Source organism: Numenius arquata, chromosome 15, assembly GCF_964106895.1.
Source record: "Numenius arquata chromosome 15, bNumArq3.hap1.1, whole genome shotgun sequence".
Lineage (NCBI taxonomy): Eukaryota > Metazoa > Chordata > Aves > Charadriiformes > Scolopacidae > Numenius > Numenius arquata.
In genome coordinates, this window is record NC_133590.1 from 13,382,836 (window position 1) to 13,399,094 (window position 16,259).

The 16,259-nt window shown below is 42.1% G+C and overlaps 1 protein-coding gene across 1 annotated transcript in view; it reads right to left on the bottom strand.

Moving 5' to 3' along the window:
• CPXM2 (carboxypeptidase X, M14 family member 2) overlaps nucleotides 1-15,440 on the bottom strand; it is a 70,034-nt gene extending 54,594 nt beyond the window's left edge. The window contains exon 1 of the mRNA XM_074158888.1: nucleotides 15,113-15,440. Within this exon, the coding sequence (XP_074014989.1) occupies nucleotides 15,113-15,440 (328 nt within the window). The remainder of the gene's footprint in view (nucleotides 1-15,112) is intronic.
• Nucleotides 15,441-16,259: the final 819 nt, after the last annotated feature.

Sequence of the window (16,259 nt, forward strand, 5' to 3'; positions counted from 1 at the left end):
TAAAGCCCGTGTCCCACTGGAGTCAGAGAGAGCAGACAAGAGTGAAAGCCCTGAGATGGTTTCAAGGCCACCAAAGTTGTGTCCTCACCATATCTGATGCCAGTGACACACAGAGCCCTTCCCTGGTGCAAAGACAGCAAACACTTCCATGCTTGCTTTATGCCACCTAAATGCTGTGCACCAGCTGGCAGGATTGGGCACAACAGTTGCTTGAAAAGTTTCCAGGCACAGATTCTATACAAGGGTAAAAGTGTCTATTCTCCTGCTTCCAAGGTTGAGGTAAAATTTGGCAATTAAAGACAAATAAAGAAAAATTAAGAATTATCTTGATCCTTTGTGTTGGGTCTGACATGAAACCAAACATTTACGAGATCCAGAAAGTACACTGGTTTTTTTTTCCTTTCATTACTTCTCATATTTTTGCTCCCTCACAAACCCAGGTTGTGGCTGGTTCCAGATGCAACAAAAAAGCACATTTAGCAGGAAGAGCTTCTATTATTCCTGACACAGCTGGAAGCAGGAATTTCCAATGAGCGTGCTCTCTGGGAGATTTCTGGCCAAATATTCAGACTCAAGGGGCTCAGCTAAACTCCAGATACCAGTTTACATTCTCCGAGCTGCCTACTGCTGCCATCGTACAGCCTGCTTTGGAGATGACGTGATTTATGACGTGGACACTACAGGAGCCCGATCCCACATGCACAAAGTCTGCATGCTTGGGCACAAGAGGCATTTCCCATTTTTCCTCCTGGCTCTGGTTCTTGCTGCCTGTGGTCCTTCTACTCAGGGGGAAGAAGCAACCATACCCTTACGTGCCTTCAGGAAGCAGCCTCCTGCAGGTGGAGAGGTGGGCAGGTGTGGAAACACTGTCCATAGCTCTTACATGTGTTTGGCCTCATCTCTCTTTTCCCCGTCTCTTTGGGAGAAGAGAAAGGCAGATGGAAGGGGGGTGCAGGCAGGCACCCCGAGTTTCTTCCTTACTGCCCATGGGAATGCGTCCTTGCTGACCTGATGTGGGAAAGGAGGAGGGTGGAATTTATTGCAAACCTGGTCATGGCATCCAAGCCATTAACAAAAGAAATGATGGGAGGACAAGCTGTATTCAGTGCGGACCACCAGCATATGGAGGTATTAACTATCACTGTAGGCATAGCCCTAGGAAAGGCTTCCAGATGCTGGTAATACAAAGTACCCTCTCATTTGTACCCAAACCTGACAAGTCCTCCATTTTTTCTACAAAAGAATATGTGTATTTGATTGCTCTGAAAAAGAAAAATTATTACCTTCAATGGCCAAAAAAAATACAGTCTGAAAAATATCATATAAATTCTTAACTTTTTATTATGAATTTTGACTAAGGCTGAATTCTGTGGTATTAATTTTAAAATGTCTCTTCTGATGTTTTTCTGAAGCACAGGATGAAGACTTTCTGTAATTCCAGTTAAAGCCACAAAACTGAGTACAGCCATCAAAAATGAGAACTATCCTTTTTTTTCCCAGAGCCAAACAGACTCAGCCAAACAATGTAAAAAAAAGAAACTGAGACAGACCACTCGCACAATGGCTGGGTATAGGACTAAAATTGCCATTAAAAATGTGTTCATTCCAGAAATAGCTTAAAAAATCAAATCACTGAGATATACTGCAAGATCAAAGATTCTACAATAAGAACATTAAGTCTAGCCATTAAAAATAAATATTGAAACTTGGAATACCATTAACAAATACAAAATCAAGACAGAAAATAGCTACTATCATAAGATACTGCCCTGGCCCAAGAAAAAAGACACCTTTAAAGTGCTGAAGTTTAACCACTTTAACAATTCTATTGGAGTGCATTTTACCAAAAATAGTACAACTGCATAAAACCAGTTGTACGAGTATAAAATTGTCTTATGGTGCAATTCTTTTTCCTCCACCTCTATGAAAACTGTAGTAGGAACTTCATACAGAAGTGAATATATCCAGTTAGGTATAGCATGTTCACTATGCAGTTGTACAGAGTGACAGCATAGTCAGGAAATTCCTTAAACATACATAGCCTAGAAATTTTCCATAACTTCGAGCCCTGGAATCATACACCTACCAAGAATTCTGCCAGCTTTAAGCATTTTACAGCAGAGCCACCTTTTTGGAGCACAATAGGGATCCCAGGGAGCACATGGGAAGTATCCAAGTGGGAAGACATAGGAAAGGGGTTGTATACACCCCATCACGAGGATCAGAATTACACACCTGGGGCTATAGTAGACCTAGTGGTGAAATACACATGAACAGCCTCAGAAGTTCTCTAAAAACACCTAATTTCACTGAAATAGGTGACACCACTCTGCCATCACCCAGCTTGCACCTTCTCACTCTCCCTAGCACACAGAGGAAGCCCACACACATAGAGCAGGAAAAACTTGAGAAGTTGTAAAGGAGGTCTCATTAGTACTGACGAGCCATTAAATTTCATCACCACTACTATAGTTACCTCCATTCCTGAGTACTAAATTTACGCTTGAGAAAGACTGAAATCAGCCACTTCCTGGCCAGCACTACTTAATGTTCTTCAACCTTGAATCAAGGTAAGCTCTAGAATACACCAAAAATATATTTCTTTTAATTTTTTGGAAGGCAGAAAATTTAGTGTATGTGAGATTGAAACAGATGCATTAGCTTCCTTTGATGAAGCAATCCAAAGCCTAACACAAGCAAATCAGGAATTAAGAGAAAATCACTTTGCTATTCAGTTTTGGGTTACACAGTAGGCTGCATGGCTTCCTGGCTTAGCTCTTGGTGGCAGCCAGCATACTTCAGAGCCAGCACGATGAAGTACTATGAACTATGTCTTTCAGCAGCAGACAGTCATTAGCTGTGAGGTGAAATGCCATCTTTCATTTTTTCAGGATGAAAACTAAAAATACGCATTTACCAAAAGAATGTAGAATTGAATCAGTCCGTATCTGCAGCGAGACTTCGGTGAATAGTAAAGGATCGTCTTTCCGAGAGTCGTTTCTCCCCTGCTGCTTTTGCGGAAAACTAATCCTTGCCAATTTTAAATCTTCCCAAAGAATATGCTGCTAATCAGAAGTGACCTTAAAGTTTGCCTCCTCTGCATGTAAACAAACATATAGTTGCAAAGACACCTCCATGCACAAGCAAGAAGACCCTCAAAGGTGGGGTGACCACTTCAGCAGAGATTGCCAAGCCAACCATCATATCTCAGCACCCAGCTGTGCTTATACCTCTTGCAATTAATACCTCTCCTCCTCTCACAGCACTAGTTGTGCTGCCCATGGCAAGGAAGCCTCACGGAGGGGGTGCGAGCGACTGCCCAAGCCTCAGAGTTTATTTGTGAGCCATCACCCTGCACAGGCTGGTCTCAGTTGCTGCCTAGCCCTCCTCCAGGTTGCACATCTGGGCTAAATACTTGACCTATATAGAGAGCCTGTGACAGGAAATACCTAAAATCAATCCAACTTGGGTTTAAAACCTTTTATAAAGTGTAAGTCTCGGTTTTATGGAGACCTGGTGTGTCTGCTCTAGCAGTGAGTTTAGACATTTATACAGCTTTTTTTTTTTTTCCTAAAATCACATCTGTTGTTATTATTTCATATGAAATAACAAGAGGAATGAACAAAACCAAACACTTTCTCATAAAGCACAGAAGTCACTGTAGTGCCTGGAGCTATTGCTCAGACTATGATTTCCGAAGAAAGTTGTGTGGTTACAATTAACCTGAACTCAAACTTTGTGCTCCTCCCCAACCCTGAAAAAGTAATCAGTTTGTATTTTCTAGAACATAGTAAAAGAAAAAAACAAATTTAGTCAGCTTGTTTGCTTTTCATTTAACTATTCTTAATTGACTTTTTTTTTCAATTGCATGGTTGATTCAAGCTCAGCTCTAAGACAGCACTAAAAAGTAAGAAGTGGCTGATATATTTAAAGTCCCAAACAGCAGAAAAGTGTTTTAGTGAAGGGAAGAAAAATTGGCCAAGTGCACACAGAAAATAACTGGAGGTTGTTTGGATATACCCAGAAGTCCTGAAAAGCAAGAGATTTAGGAACTCATATAACAGAGCTTTTTTCTTTCCTTTAAAGCACCCTCTGTCCAAGCTGTTGCACCCTCTAGATGCACCCTGAAAGCAGAGTATTTAAGAGTTCAAAGCAAAAGGAAGTAAAACTTCAAGAAACAATTAAATCTCTAAGATTTGAGAAAATCAAATCCAGGTCTGGATTGAAACATGACTACTCTTTTAAACAAATAAAAGAAAGGAAAAGCCTAAAGAGCAGAGGAGTGGAATTCCTGGGGTGCAAAGAGGGGTGCATGAGGGATGTTTCTCCTGAGAACAGGTCTGTGACTGGTGTTTGGGCTCACTCTGGGGCCACAAACCCCAGGGGACCACATGAATCCCACTGGAAAATGCACCTGGGATGAAGAAATCTAAGCACAGAGCCCAGCTTGCACAGGCAATTAATTATTCCCTAAAGTAATTTCTGAAAAAGGCATGATTTTTCAGGAGCTCAGAAAACACACACGCATTCTGGAGTCAGGCTCTCCCTTTCCCACATTTCACCAGCTGTGCTTCCCATGAGCTTTTCCTCGGCTTCCCAAAGGATTTCAGCTTCCAGATGACTTTTTAGCTTTCAGACATTCATTGTCAAAAAGGCAATGGCACATACCAGAGTCCATCCATTTTACTTCCCACTCTCTACCTGACCTCAAGCTAGTCATGGAAAAGCCAATTTAGGGAACTAAAAAAAATAATTTAAAAAAGTGCCCCAAGCCCAAGAAAGCACCAGGATTCTGTGGTTTTAAAAACTCAGTTAATATCTTTTAAATTTTGGGCACTCAGCATATTCACAAGCTTCTGAGCTTCCTGCCCACAGAGAGAAATGCTAAAAATACTGTGAGAAAGACACGGCTCTCGGTATTTCTGAGCTGATCCGAGGGAAGAAGTGGAGGTTCAGCAGGAAAGCACTTATGAAGTTCCAGCTCCATGTTACAGAGCAAAAAAGTTGAAACAGTTCAAGCAAGGTTCAGGCAAATATCTCAAAGGATGGGCACCTCTCCAACTCAAATGGCTGAGTGTTCAGAGGTCCTTCCTCCTTATTCCAGCTTCCTACGATCTTGCAGCTTTTTGCAGCCCGCAAAAGATTCCCAACATTCATTCTGTCTAAACATCTCTCCTGCTTTGTTTAACAATTCAACCCTGGTCCAGCAAAGGCTCATAATGTCAGGCTAAACATTTAGCACATTGGAGGTTTTGCTGATGGAAAGCTAAGTGTGTCAGAACCTTCAAATGATAGGAAATCAAATTATATGAAATGTGAGTTATTAGGGAGTTTAAAATCGCATGCAAGCATGTCTGCTTGCTCAGGGCTGAGAGCCCAAAGACCCAAACTGAAGGCAATGCACTTACCAGCCTGTGGACCCCATGAGGACTGCTCAGGAAAGCATTCAGATAAACCCTAAATTATACTACTTGCCCAGTGAGGTTTGACATCGTTTCCCTGGAGAACAGTGTCGTGCTAGCAATAGCCCACATTGGCACCAACAGAGCCCTTGTCTTCACTGCAAAAATACATGTGCTAATGTGAAAAGTGCAGGCTACAACTTATCATTAACTCGATGAGAAGCTCAACATGAGCTGGCAATGTGTACTCACGGCCCAGAAAGCCAACCGCATCCTGGGCTCCATCCCCAGCAGTGTGGCCAGCAGGGCGAGGGAGGGGATTCTGCCCCTCTGCTCCACTCTCTCAAGACCCCTCTGCAGCTCTGCCTCCAGCTCTGGGGCCACCAACATCAGAAGGACATGGACCTGTTGGAGAAAATCCAGAGGAGGGCCACAAAGATACTCAGAGGGCTGGAGCCCCTCTGCTGTGAGGACAGACTGAGAGAGTTGGAGTTGTTCAGCCTGAAGAGAAGGCTCTGGGGAGATCTCATAGACCTTTCCAGTACCTAAAAAAGACTACAGAAGAGATGGGAAGGGACTCTTTATCAGGGAGTGGAGCAATAGGATGAGGGGTAATGGTTTTAAACTGAAAGAGGTGAGATTTAGATGAGGTATTAGGAAGAAATTCTTTCCTGTGAGGGTGGTGAGACCCTGGCCCAGGTTGCCCAGAGAAGCTGGGGATGCCCCATCCCTGGAGGGGTTCAAGGCCAGGCTGGATGGGGCTTTGAGCAACCTGGTCTAGGGGGGCTGTAATTGGATGAGCTTTAAAGTCCCTTCCAACCCAAACCCTTCTAAGACTAACTCAGCTGCTGCCTTGGAGAGCCCATCCTCCTTCCTATGCACAAGAGCTGGAAGTATTTAGTAAGCATAGGTATTCTGCACTTGAAAAACTGTGGAATAAATCTTAGAGGCAAGCTTCCCTGAGCATAAAACCCACTCATTTTTCATATTACTAATTGGGAGGAAAAAAAGTCTGATTCAGGATTAATGAACAGAAATATGGAGTGGTTTTGCAGAGGAATAGTTCTGTGCTATTTTCTCTCCACTTTTTCAAAGGGTTCTGTGACATTTTAGCTGCATAACTCCATACTAGCATTTTCTATCACGTTTTGAAAAGTTTCCTGTTCTATTCCTCTTGTAAGAGTGTGGGGGCTCTCTCTCAGGCAGTCAGTCAGTATGATTGCCATTTGACTAACATTCAAGCATCAAAACACCCCAAGTACACACTTGCTGTTTGGATATTAGCAATATCAAACAATTCAGATGTGTCTGCAATAGTTTGTATTCCACATCCTACTAGACTTCATCATGATTTGGATTATTTAGAAAGTATATCTATAAGACCCTTTTCCCTGCAAAATAACACTGAATGCCTTCAGCTGCTGACTTGCTCTCTGTTCATTGTGGACTTGAACTATTGCTTGCAGACAGACATCACACTATTTTTTCTTTTAGAAGTGCTTTCAGATCCTCAGCAACAAGCAGTAGTTTTGCAGAAAAAGTGGATCAAGAGTATATTATCGCTTGTATTTTCTTCTCTCTTTAAATAAAGAATTCAGTCATTCAGGCAGGGAACAGCTGCTATACTTTGTGATTTCAGTGACCAGATACCTCAACCGTCATTTCTCCTGGGCTACAAGTTTGGCAACCAAGGAATTTATCCATTTTCTTCTCTGAACCTCATGCATCCCACCCATCTCTGGGCTTCTGTAGTACCTGGACTCACTTTGTCAGCATTTTCAAAGGTCTTTGGAAGAAGACTCATAGCTTTCTGCCTCTATATGTGATTCTCCAATCATCCGTTCCACTACAAGATGGAAATAAGATTTTTTTGGGGCCCCTTTCTTTAGAAAAATGATGCAGATCACTGTGGAAATATGGAATAAATCCCTTATCTTTCCTTGTTGCCATTTAACCTATAATAATATGGTACAAATCCTTGCTTGCCAATGCCAGTATGTGACCCATGAGAAAGGAACTATTTTATGTCCAAAAGAGGACTTAGGTATCTATAAGCAGATTCCCCAGAATAGGCTTTGTAACTTAATTCAAACAAGGCTAGAGAGATTAACAGCTGAACCCAAATACTCAAAGATGCTTTAAATGATGCCCACATACTTCCTCTGATGTCTTCATAGGCACTCTGACTCTCAGAGTCACCATCTGGCATTTCTTCGTTCCCCCTCTTGTTTTTCTCACCTTTTTTTTTGTTGCCATGTTTAGCTATGGGTATAAAAGAGAAACATTTTTCCTTTTACACCTGTCAAGTTGATTTAGGACTGCCTGGTGACTGCACGAAGAATAAAATGCCTTTCTCCTCTCTGACGGTGTTCCATCCCTTCCAGCTCACAACAGACACCCAGACCACCCTGTTCTTTCCCACACTGGGATGATAAAACCACGGGGGGATGGAATCATAAATGTTCCTTTTGCTGTGCTACAAGGAAATTAGAAAAGTGTTTACACCAGAAGTAGTGAATTAACATTGCAGTGTATTTTACTAGGAGTTCAATGGAGGTGTTTTTCATTAGTTGGTCAGATATGTAAAAACCCCACCAAACACCTTTTGAAGTCAACAGAAAAAGCCAGAGAAAGGCTTCCAGAGGAGCTAGGCAAGCCCCTAAGAGACGTAGCTGTGGTGCTCAGTGATCAGCACCATCCGTGGCTCAGGAAAAGAAATCCCCATCAGGAAAATAATCAGACAGCAGCAGTGTTAGGGACCCATCTTGGTGCTGGCCACAGTGTCCTCTAAACACCCTTATTCCATTGTCCACGCACTTCATTCTTGCCTGGGCACGGCAGGTTCAGGCAGGTTACTGAGAATTGACTTCTACAATGGAGATGTAACTGCACAAATATGATGGGCACAACCATCCCTGAATGAAATCCCATGCAAAAATGAAGGAAACTCAAATGCTGTCATTGATCCATGGCTTTTTGAATTAAACAGGACCAAAGTGTCTGTTAAGGCAGCTCCCAGGGACAGAAAGATTAAAGGTGAGTGTTTGTTTCTACCATGAGTGATTATTCCTGTCACCTCTGTTTTCCCTCGGTGAACGTTTGTTTGAGCCGAGTCAAGGCCATGGAGTGTTTTGCATGTGTAATCGCTGGATTCAAAAAGCCAAATAATTTTGGCTGCATTAGAGCTTTTCTTATTCCCGTTTTCCTTGAGTACCCAAAAATCTAGTGTTAAAGGGACATATTTATATGTTCATTTCAAAAAGCCTTGCTTTATAAAACAAGCAGTACCACAAGACATAACCTCACCAGAGGCCTGACAAGAGGACCAGATCTGATAAACCCTTTGCATAATAATAATAGAAGAGCAAACAATCTGTGAATATCATAATCAAACCTCAACTCTGTACCCAGACAACAAACCTTTTGGTAGTCTGATTTCTACATAGACAATGAATTGGGCAAGACTCAAAAATCCCAGGAAGAAAAGGCTCAAACATGGAAAATTCAAGAAATTTCTTCATCTGCACCATACCTTCCACTGCTTCATCTTTTTGATAGATTCTAAGTTCACATAGCTGACAGAAGTCTTCATTCCAAAACTAAAAGAAATAAGTGAAATATGATTGTGAACCATTGGATTGACCTGTCTAGTCAGCTCACTGAACAGAGAATAACATTAAAAACCAAGAATGAATTCAAATAATGAGTGACTTGTAATATGCCAGCATTTCAGGAACAAGTTTAGACTCAGGTTCATGCTATTAAAATCTATGCAGTGAAACCGTCCCTTTTTTAAAGGGTTATTTTTCTCACCTTAAAAATTAGTTTGAATTCAGAAAAGACTGCTTGGAGAATTATCGTAGAAAACGTTTTTCTCTAGCATAATCAAATGTGTTTATTCTGTTATTTTTTTTTCTCATGTTACATTATTCATCGAAGCCATGGGTAAGGAAAGGTGCTAATCAAAAAGGTTTGGCCAATTTTGAGGGCATTGCTCATTATTCATTCTTAGTCATCCTTTGTCCTCTTTTGTTGTGACATTCTTTAAAGGATGAGCTCTTAAATGGAATGGCTATGTTCCATTTCATTATTCTACACATTTGTAGAAGTGCTGAGGAGAAAATAGAAGCTAGTAGATGAAAGAAAGCTCATTAAAAGCCACATGTTTTCATCCTTGCTTGTCACATCTGGCAATTAGGATGTGATACAGGTCATATTAAAATTCATGGGATATGCACCTACGGCCAATAAGTTCAGTCTTACAAGTTGGCAGTATAAGAAGTTCAAGCGAAAGCTTTAAAATTACAATCTACATTATAGGTCACAGGAGTGCTCCGCTTTCTCTGGGCTTCTAAGGAATGGAAACCAGCTACAAGGTTTAAGAGCGAGGATACCCACGGGCTAGAAAACAGCAGCACTGGTAATTACCCAGCATATGGGTAATTCTGTGCTTATTTCTTAATTCCTATATGAGTCATTTATCACTGAATAGCCTTCACTTAAATACCGGCCCATGTACGCAGTCATCCCCAACCTTCATTTTACCCTTTGAGTCAGTTCCCTGCCCCCGAAGCCTGTTTCCTGTTCCCCCTGAGTCTCTTTTGTATTCCCATTTCCCTTCACACCTTCCCTCTAAGCTCCCCGACACGCTGCTGAAAGCCCCTGCTGGCTCTGCTCCTGGCCAGACCCATGCCAGTCGCCCGCCCCGTCTGGCTTTCGGCCCTTGAGTTCCACTCAAAGGCTCCTTGCCAATGTTTCCAGGGACTTCTTCCCAGCCAGAGCTCTGAGGCATTACCCCACCTTCAACGTGCCAGCAAAGTTCAACATGCTGGACTTCAAATGTCTTTGGAAAACCTTGACTTTGATGACTGCCTTTGCTCCTAGACTTCCTCCCAACTCTCTAGGTAGTTCTTCAGCCTGCCTGTCTGTTTGCAATCTGCCCCCTTTCCATCTCTGCTCTAGCTAACCCCATCCAAAGCCACAATTTTGGCAAGCAATGTGGATTCACAGGCTACCTTCTCCTTCTGTGTTTCTTCTGTTCTAACTGGAAACTCAGTGTATCTTGCTGACCTCTTCTTAAGTGCTTTCAGCTATCAGTTCAATGCCTTATATATTACTCCCTCCTATCTTCTTCCCAGTGAAAAAATTCACTATTCAAATGCCAGTAACACCATAAACTTGTCATGTTTTTAACTTCACACTCTCTTCAGGTCATCATCATCATTTTGCAATCTTTCCAGTATTTCCTAAGTAACGCCTCTATGATTCAGCTTTTCCTTCTTATTCACTCACTGATCTCTCTCCAAGCCTTCGTTATCTCATATCTTGACAAATGCCTCAATTAATGTATTATCAGCCTATTTTTATACATTCAAATTCTTTCCGCAAGATAATTTTCATGGTTGCTTGCATTGGCCATTTTATCCTCTCTTCGTCTTCCCTCACTTACTCCTCCTCAGACACTTGGTCCTGTGAGATCCTGACCCATCCAAGAGCTTCCTGTGCCCTACCTAAATTAAAAAAAATAACCCACAAAAAAACCCCAACAAACCAAAAACCTTAAGAATTACACGCTGAACAGGGGGCAATATTATGCGAAAATAAACAAATATGGGGCAAGTAAACAGTGACGCACCTGAAGAGTTTCATGAAGCCTGGGGAGAGCAACAGATAAGACAAGACAAAGGAAATCACGACTATTACACAGACACATATGTTGGATCATAGAGATCAAACACTGGAAGACCTGTGAAACACAAGATAAATGTGCCCTGAACCCACTAAACCCCTTTCTGGGCACTGCCATATAAATAAACACCATTCCTTTATTTTCTAAAGACAGTCAGAATTGAGGTATGGCCAGAAAAAGAACAATTATAAATTTTGTAAATCAAATCAAAATAATTACAGATTTAATCGTGGCAGATTTGGGCTCAATAGGAACCGTTTGGTCACGACCCAGAGCAACGTGCAACACTGAGCAGTGCTCGTGGGGACTGCAGACAGACCCCGAAACATCTTAGGGGTCTGCCCCACAGATGGTACCTGAGGCGGCATATATTAACCTCTATTAAAGGCCTCATAAAAGAAAAACATTGATGTTAAGAAGGTTCTTTCCACTGATTTGAACGGGCTTTGGATAGAGGCTTAAACAAACAAGGATGGAATTAGAAAATGGAAATATGTATATACAGAAACCTGTCAATCCAACTGTTTACCTTCCAAGGGTGACCTAGTACCACTTCATTTATGAGTTTTTTAAAGGGCAAGGAGACAGACTGATATTTTTAACTGTTATTTGAATCAAGTATTTGCAAATATTGATTCTATTAATACTTTTTAAAAAAATCACACAATTGCAACCCCACTCGCATCAATAGAATTTTTTCTACATTAATATTTCACAGATTGAAAATATGTATATTCTCACCACCTTCAGTAATTAGCTTAAATAAACTGAGTCTGTGTCATCTGTTATGTGCTGTGTCCTTCAGATTGCTATGTTTGAATTCAACTTTGATTCAAAGCTAGGGTTGATCAGTACCAGCTGCTCAGCCAAAGGGCAGATCATACGTCCCTGTTCCTCTGCTTTCTTCATCCCAGCTCCCAGCCAGCCTATTGTTTGTTACAATTAATTAATCCCGCATGCCCAGTTGCCAGCAAGCCTCACAAAAAGCAAATTTTTGTATTTACTGCATGTCCAATAAATTAACTCCAATTCCGGATATATGTATAAACACATAAATGTATACATATACACACAACACACATATTTACACAGACAGATTTGTAGTTACTACTCATGGATATCTGTTTGGCAACTGCTATCATTATTTCTAGCTGTCCTCTTAACAGGCCAGATGTGAGAAAATATAGGTATGTATTATTATTTAGGCAACTCTGTGAGGGGCCAGATTTTTAGACCTTCATTTCAAACCGATCCCTGGTGACACGGTCACCATTGGAGTCCCTGCACTGGCAGGACCTGGCCCTTACCTGCCTTTGGGAGAGGAGAAAGGAGAAATTTAAAATATTATAGCCAGAACTTTTAACACTGGCTGCAATTAAAATTGTCTTCCTGCTAAAAACCTCCTGTTTTCACTTACATCTTTAACAAATGCTAACCATTCTCTTTGCTGGGTGTTTGCCTCAGGGCTTATTATGGATATTTCCATTAAAATAGTACAGCTGCTCCCAAGGAAATACACTGCATTTTCCCATATTGAAGTAAGTCTAACAGCCAGTTTGTTGAGTTGGTGTCAAGCCTCCATGTGTTGGAGCAAGGAGCGAAAGTTTGGTAGAGGGGACCAGTTGTTTGCTGAACCTCTGGCTATTTCTTTAAGACCTCTTATCGCACATGGCTGGTGAAAGCCTGGAAGCTCAACTGTGTCAAAAGAATGATTGTCTGTTGTGGAAGGAGGGACCGAGCTATTAATTTCCAGCTGCTTTTGGTGGTGTGTCACCAGCCTCTTCCATGCTCCCCTTGCCAATGTGCTTGGCCATGCCAAGGAAGAGGAAGAGGTTGAGGAAGGACCTCACCTGACTGAATGCAGAAATAAAATGAACTCCCTGGACTGAGAGAGTCAGGCAGGGTGGAAAGTAAAAACCAGTACATTAGAAGATGAGTCTTGCACAAGTCAATTGGTTGGCACACAATGGAGTGTTTTCTGGGGAAGGTTTGAAGAGGTCTTTTTTTCCCTTTCTAATTCCATAATTTCCTGTATAGAAAAATGAATGCGGTTCCATTTATAAAATCAAACATTCTTAGGAAATGACCAAATTCAGGCTGCTTGTCAGACCTCAGTATGCTCCCTGGTAGGTCAGAGGTGTGATATAGTTTGAGTTTTGTACTGCTGTGTCTACGGTGCATAAACCAAACCATGTTTGGAAGGGACGAGTGTTCCACAATGATAGATGTAGTTATTGGTACGGCTGCTGCCTTCTCTGCACCTGTAAAGTGCCCAGTGCAGTGGCTGCAGAACAAGGAAGATGCCTGTCTGTAAAGATAAATGAACATTGCCCTCACAGATTGGATGCTGTTCTCATCACTGTCATGTTTGGTGGAGTATGTGTGAAGCCATGGTGCTGGGGAAATTGAGAAAAAGCCAACAGGGAAGGTGAAAGCAGAGCTGAACTGCAGAACATCCCACTACAGGCTGGAAACCTGTATTGTCTCCACCACACTGAAGAAGAAAAAGCCTGGTACCCAATTACAGAGCGTTAAAATCCAGGTGGTGCCCATGGTTAGATAATTAGCCTAATAAGCCAGTCCTTGAGATGGTCCAGGCAGTATCGTCTGCTTGGAAAGCTGCTGGTCTCTGATCGAGCCATAGGCACAGATGTCTCATGTCTCTGCTCCCCCAGACAAGGTATATTTCCTTCATTTCCTTGATTTCCGTGATTTCAGCCTTGGTTCTCACCGGCAATCCAAACTGCATGCCCCACAAATTATTTTGCAGATTTCAAAAATTGTATTTTCTTATCACTGTTTGTTGTTATGAAATTTCATATCGTAGAATCATAGCCTGGTTTGGGTTGGAAGGGACCCTAAAGATCATCTCGTTCCAACCCCCTGCCATGGGCAGGGACACCTCCCACTAGACCAGGTTGCTCAAAGTCCCATCCAGCTTGGCCTTGACTTTACTAATCAAAGGCTAATTAATTTCTGTTACTGTTAAAATTAAATTGAAAATATTTTGTTCACTATCTACTAGACGTAACTGGGAAAAGTTAAAGCCACTCTACAACCCTGGCTCTTCTGCTCTACTGTATGGCATGTATTAACAGCTCTAAACTTCAAACTTTGTGCCATATGCTCCAACTGTTAATATCAAAAGTTTCCTTCTGAAGTAAAGAGGAGTTCAGCTGTAGAAGAGTGGGATTTGGCCCCAAATTTTACAACTCTAAAGTCCATGGGACAAGCTCACTCCTAAGTGTCCCAAACCAGTAAAGCACCTACCATACATCCGGGAAACACAGAAACAAATTACTCTACTTTCAGGGATGTGTAATTAGCTCTTAATGGGGACAACGGGATGGTGAAAGCTGATCAAGTTTCTGCAAACTTCAATATTTGCATATTTTCATCCAATCAAATGCAGAAAATAGAAAATGGAATTAAGGGTGGCCTTTTTATTATAAGGCACTTTTCTTGCTGGTTAATTTCTTTATTTTACAGGTCAATAATTAAATTGAGCTTGTTGTGGCTTAGTCTTTTACAGGAAGATCTTGGTTTACATATCTTCCTCTGCAGGGCTTTAAAACGAAATCAAAGAAATTCACAGTTTTATAAGTAAAATCATTTCAGTAACCTCTCAGATTAAAATGACAAGGGATAAAGTAAGGTGTCACCATGTACAATCAGAATCTGTCTCTCTCTTGCTTAGAGAACAGCAGCTTTAACATCAAGCCAGCTGTCAAGAGTAATTAAGAAAGTAAAGTCCGCGTACTAGTGAGAGTGCAGCATAATTAGTACATTACCCTCTGAATCTCTTTACTTGATGAAGAAATGGTTAAAAAGCCTATAAAAGTTCTGTAGATCTGTTCTGCAGGATATTAAAAATTAATGTCTTGTCATCATCACCACCACGAGCACATTTATTGTTATTATTACCAAGACTGCTATCAACTGGATATTCATTAATGCTAAAAGTCACAGTCAGCATGAGATTCAGCAGACTCCAAGCTCTGGAGGAGGGGTGGAAAGTTACCTGGTGGAGTTTCAAGAATGGATTTTCCTTTTTTGTTGCTTTTCTTCGGTTTTAACTCTTTCCTGCTTGGTTTGAACCCTGGGCGCTCCTCTGTCTCCGCAGCGCGGACAGGTCCTTCCTCTCCAGGTTGCTCCGTGAAAGGAAAAAACTCTTCACCGGGATACGGAAAGGAATAATAATGATCCCTGTTGCTAATCTCCTGCAGGTAATAATCCTGATCGTCCATGGGGACAGCCTGGGACACATCCCCCAGCAATGCCAGCCCAAAGGCGCAGAGAGCGAGGCAGAGCTGAGAAGAACATGAGCTTTTCTTGCTGAGGGCAATCATTATCATTTGAAATCTCCTCTTCAAGTCCCAGAACTTTACTTGGCAAGAGAGAAAAAAGAGCTTTGGCAGCTGGCGAACCGCCCCCCGCGGGAGAGGCAGAGGAGGCTGAAGGCGCCTGCCTGCAAAAAGTGCCTCCGCTTTGGGCGAGTTCCGCAAAAAGTTGCGAGGAGCGCAGCGGGGACGGAGGGCTGGGGAGGGAGGGGGCAGGACGGGGATGCATGTGATCCTGGGCTCACCAGCCAGCCAGACGGACAAAGCTCTCTGCTCCGCCGGCTTTTGGCAGGTGGGATCTCCAGTGCCATTAGCTTGCTGCTTTTCCTCTCCTGCCTTTCCTTTTTTTTTTTTTTTTTTTTTTTTTTTTTTTTTTTTTTTTTTTTGTCGTTTTGCTTCTTTCTTCCAAAAAACAGAGTTACAAGACACTTTGAGCTAAATCCCCTAACAGTGTCTTTAGTCTTCCCACATGCAGCTGATCCGGGAGAGCATTTATTCAAAGAAAAGTAAACTTGGCAGCCAGCCTTCGCCTCCCAGCCTGTGTACAAAAGTGTTTCCCTCCCCCCGGAGATGCTGTACGGGCGGGGGTGGGCACAGGGAGCTGGGGATGAACACTGCCCACATCTGGCAAGGCTCATCTGCCTGCACTGGGACACTGGGAGTACAGGAAGGTACGTGTGATGTGGGTCTGTGGCAAATAATCCTCATTCCATACATGTTCTGCTATGTTCCCTTTCAGGGTATTTTTTTTTCCCAGCTTTTACAAATATAGGATCCCTCTCCAGCACCAAACTCAGCCTCCCTTGTTTATGTTAGGTTTTATATATA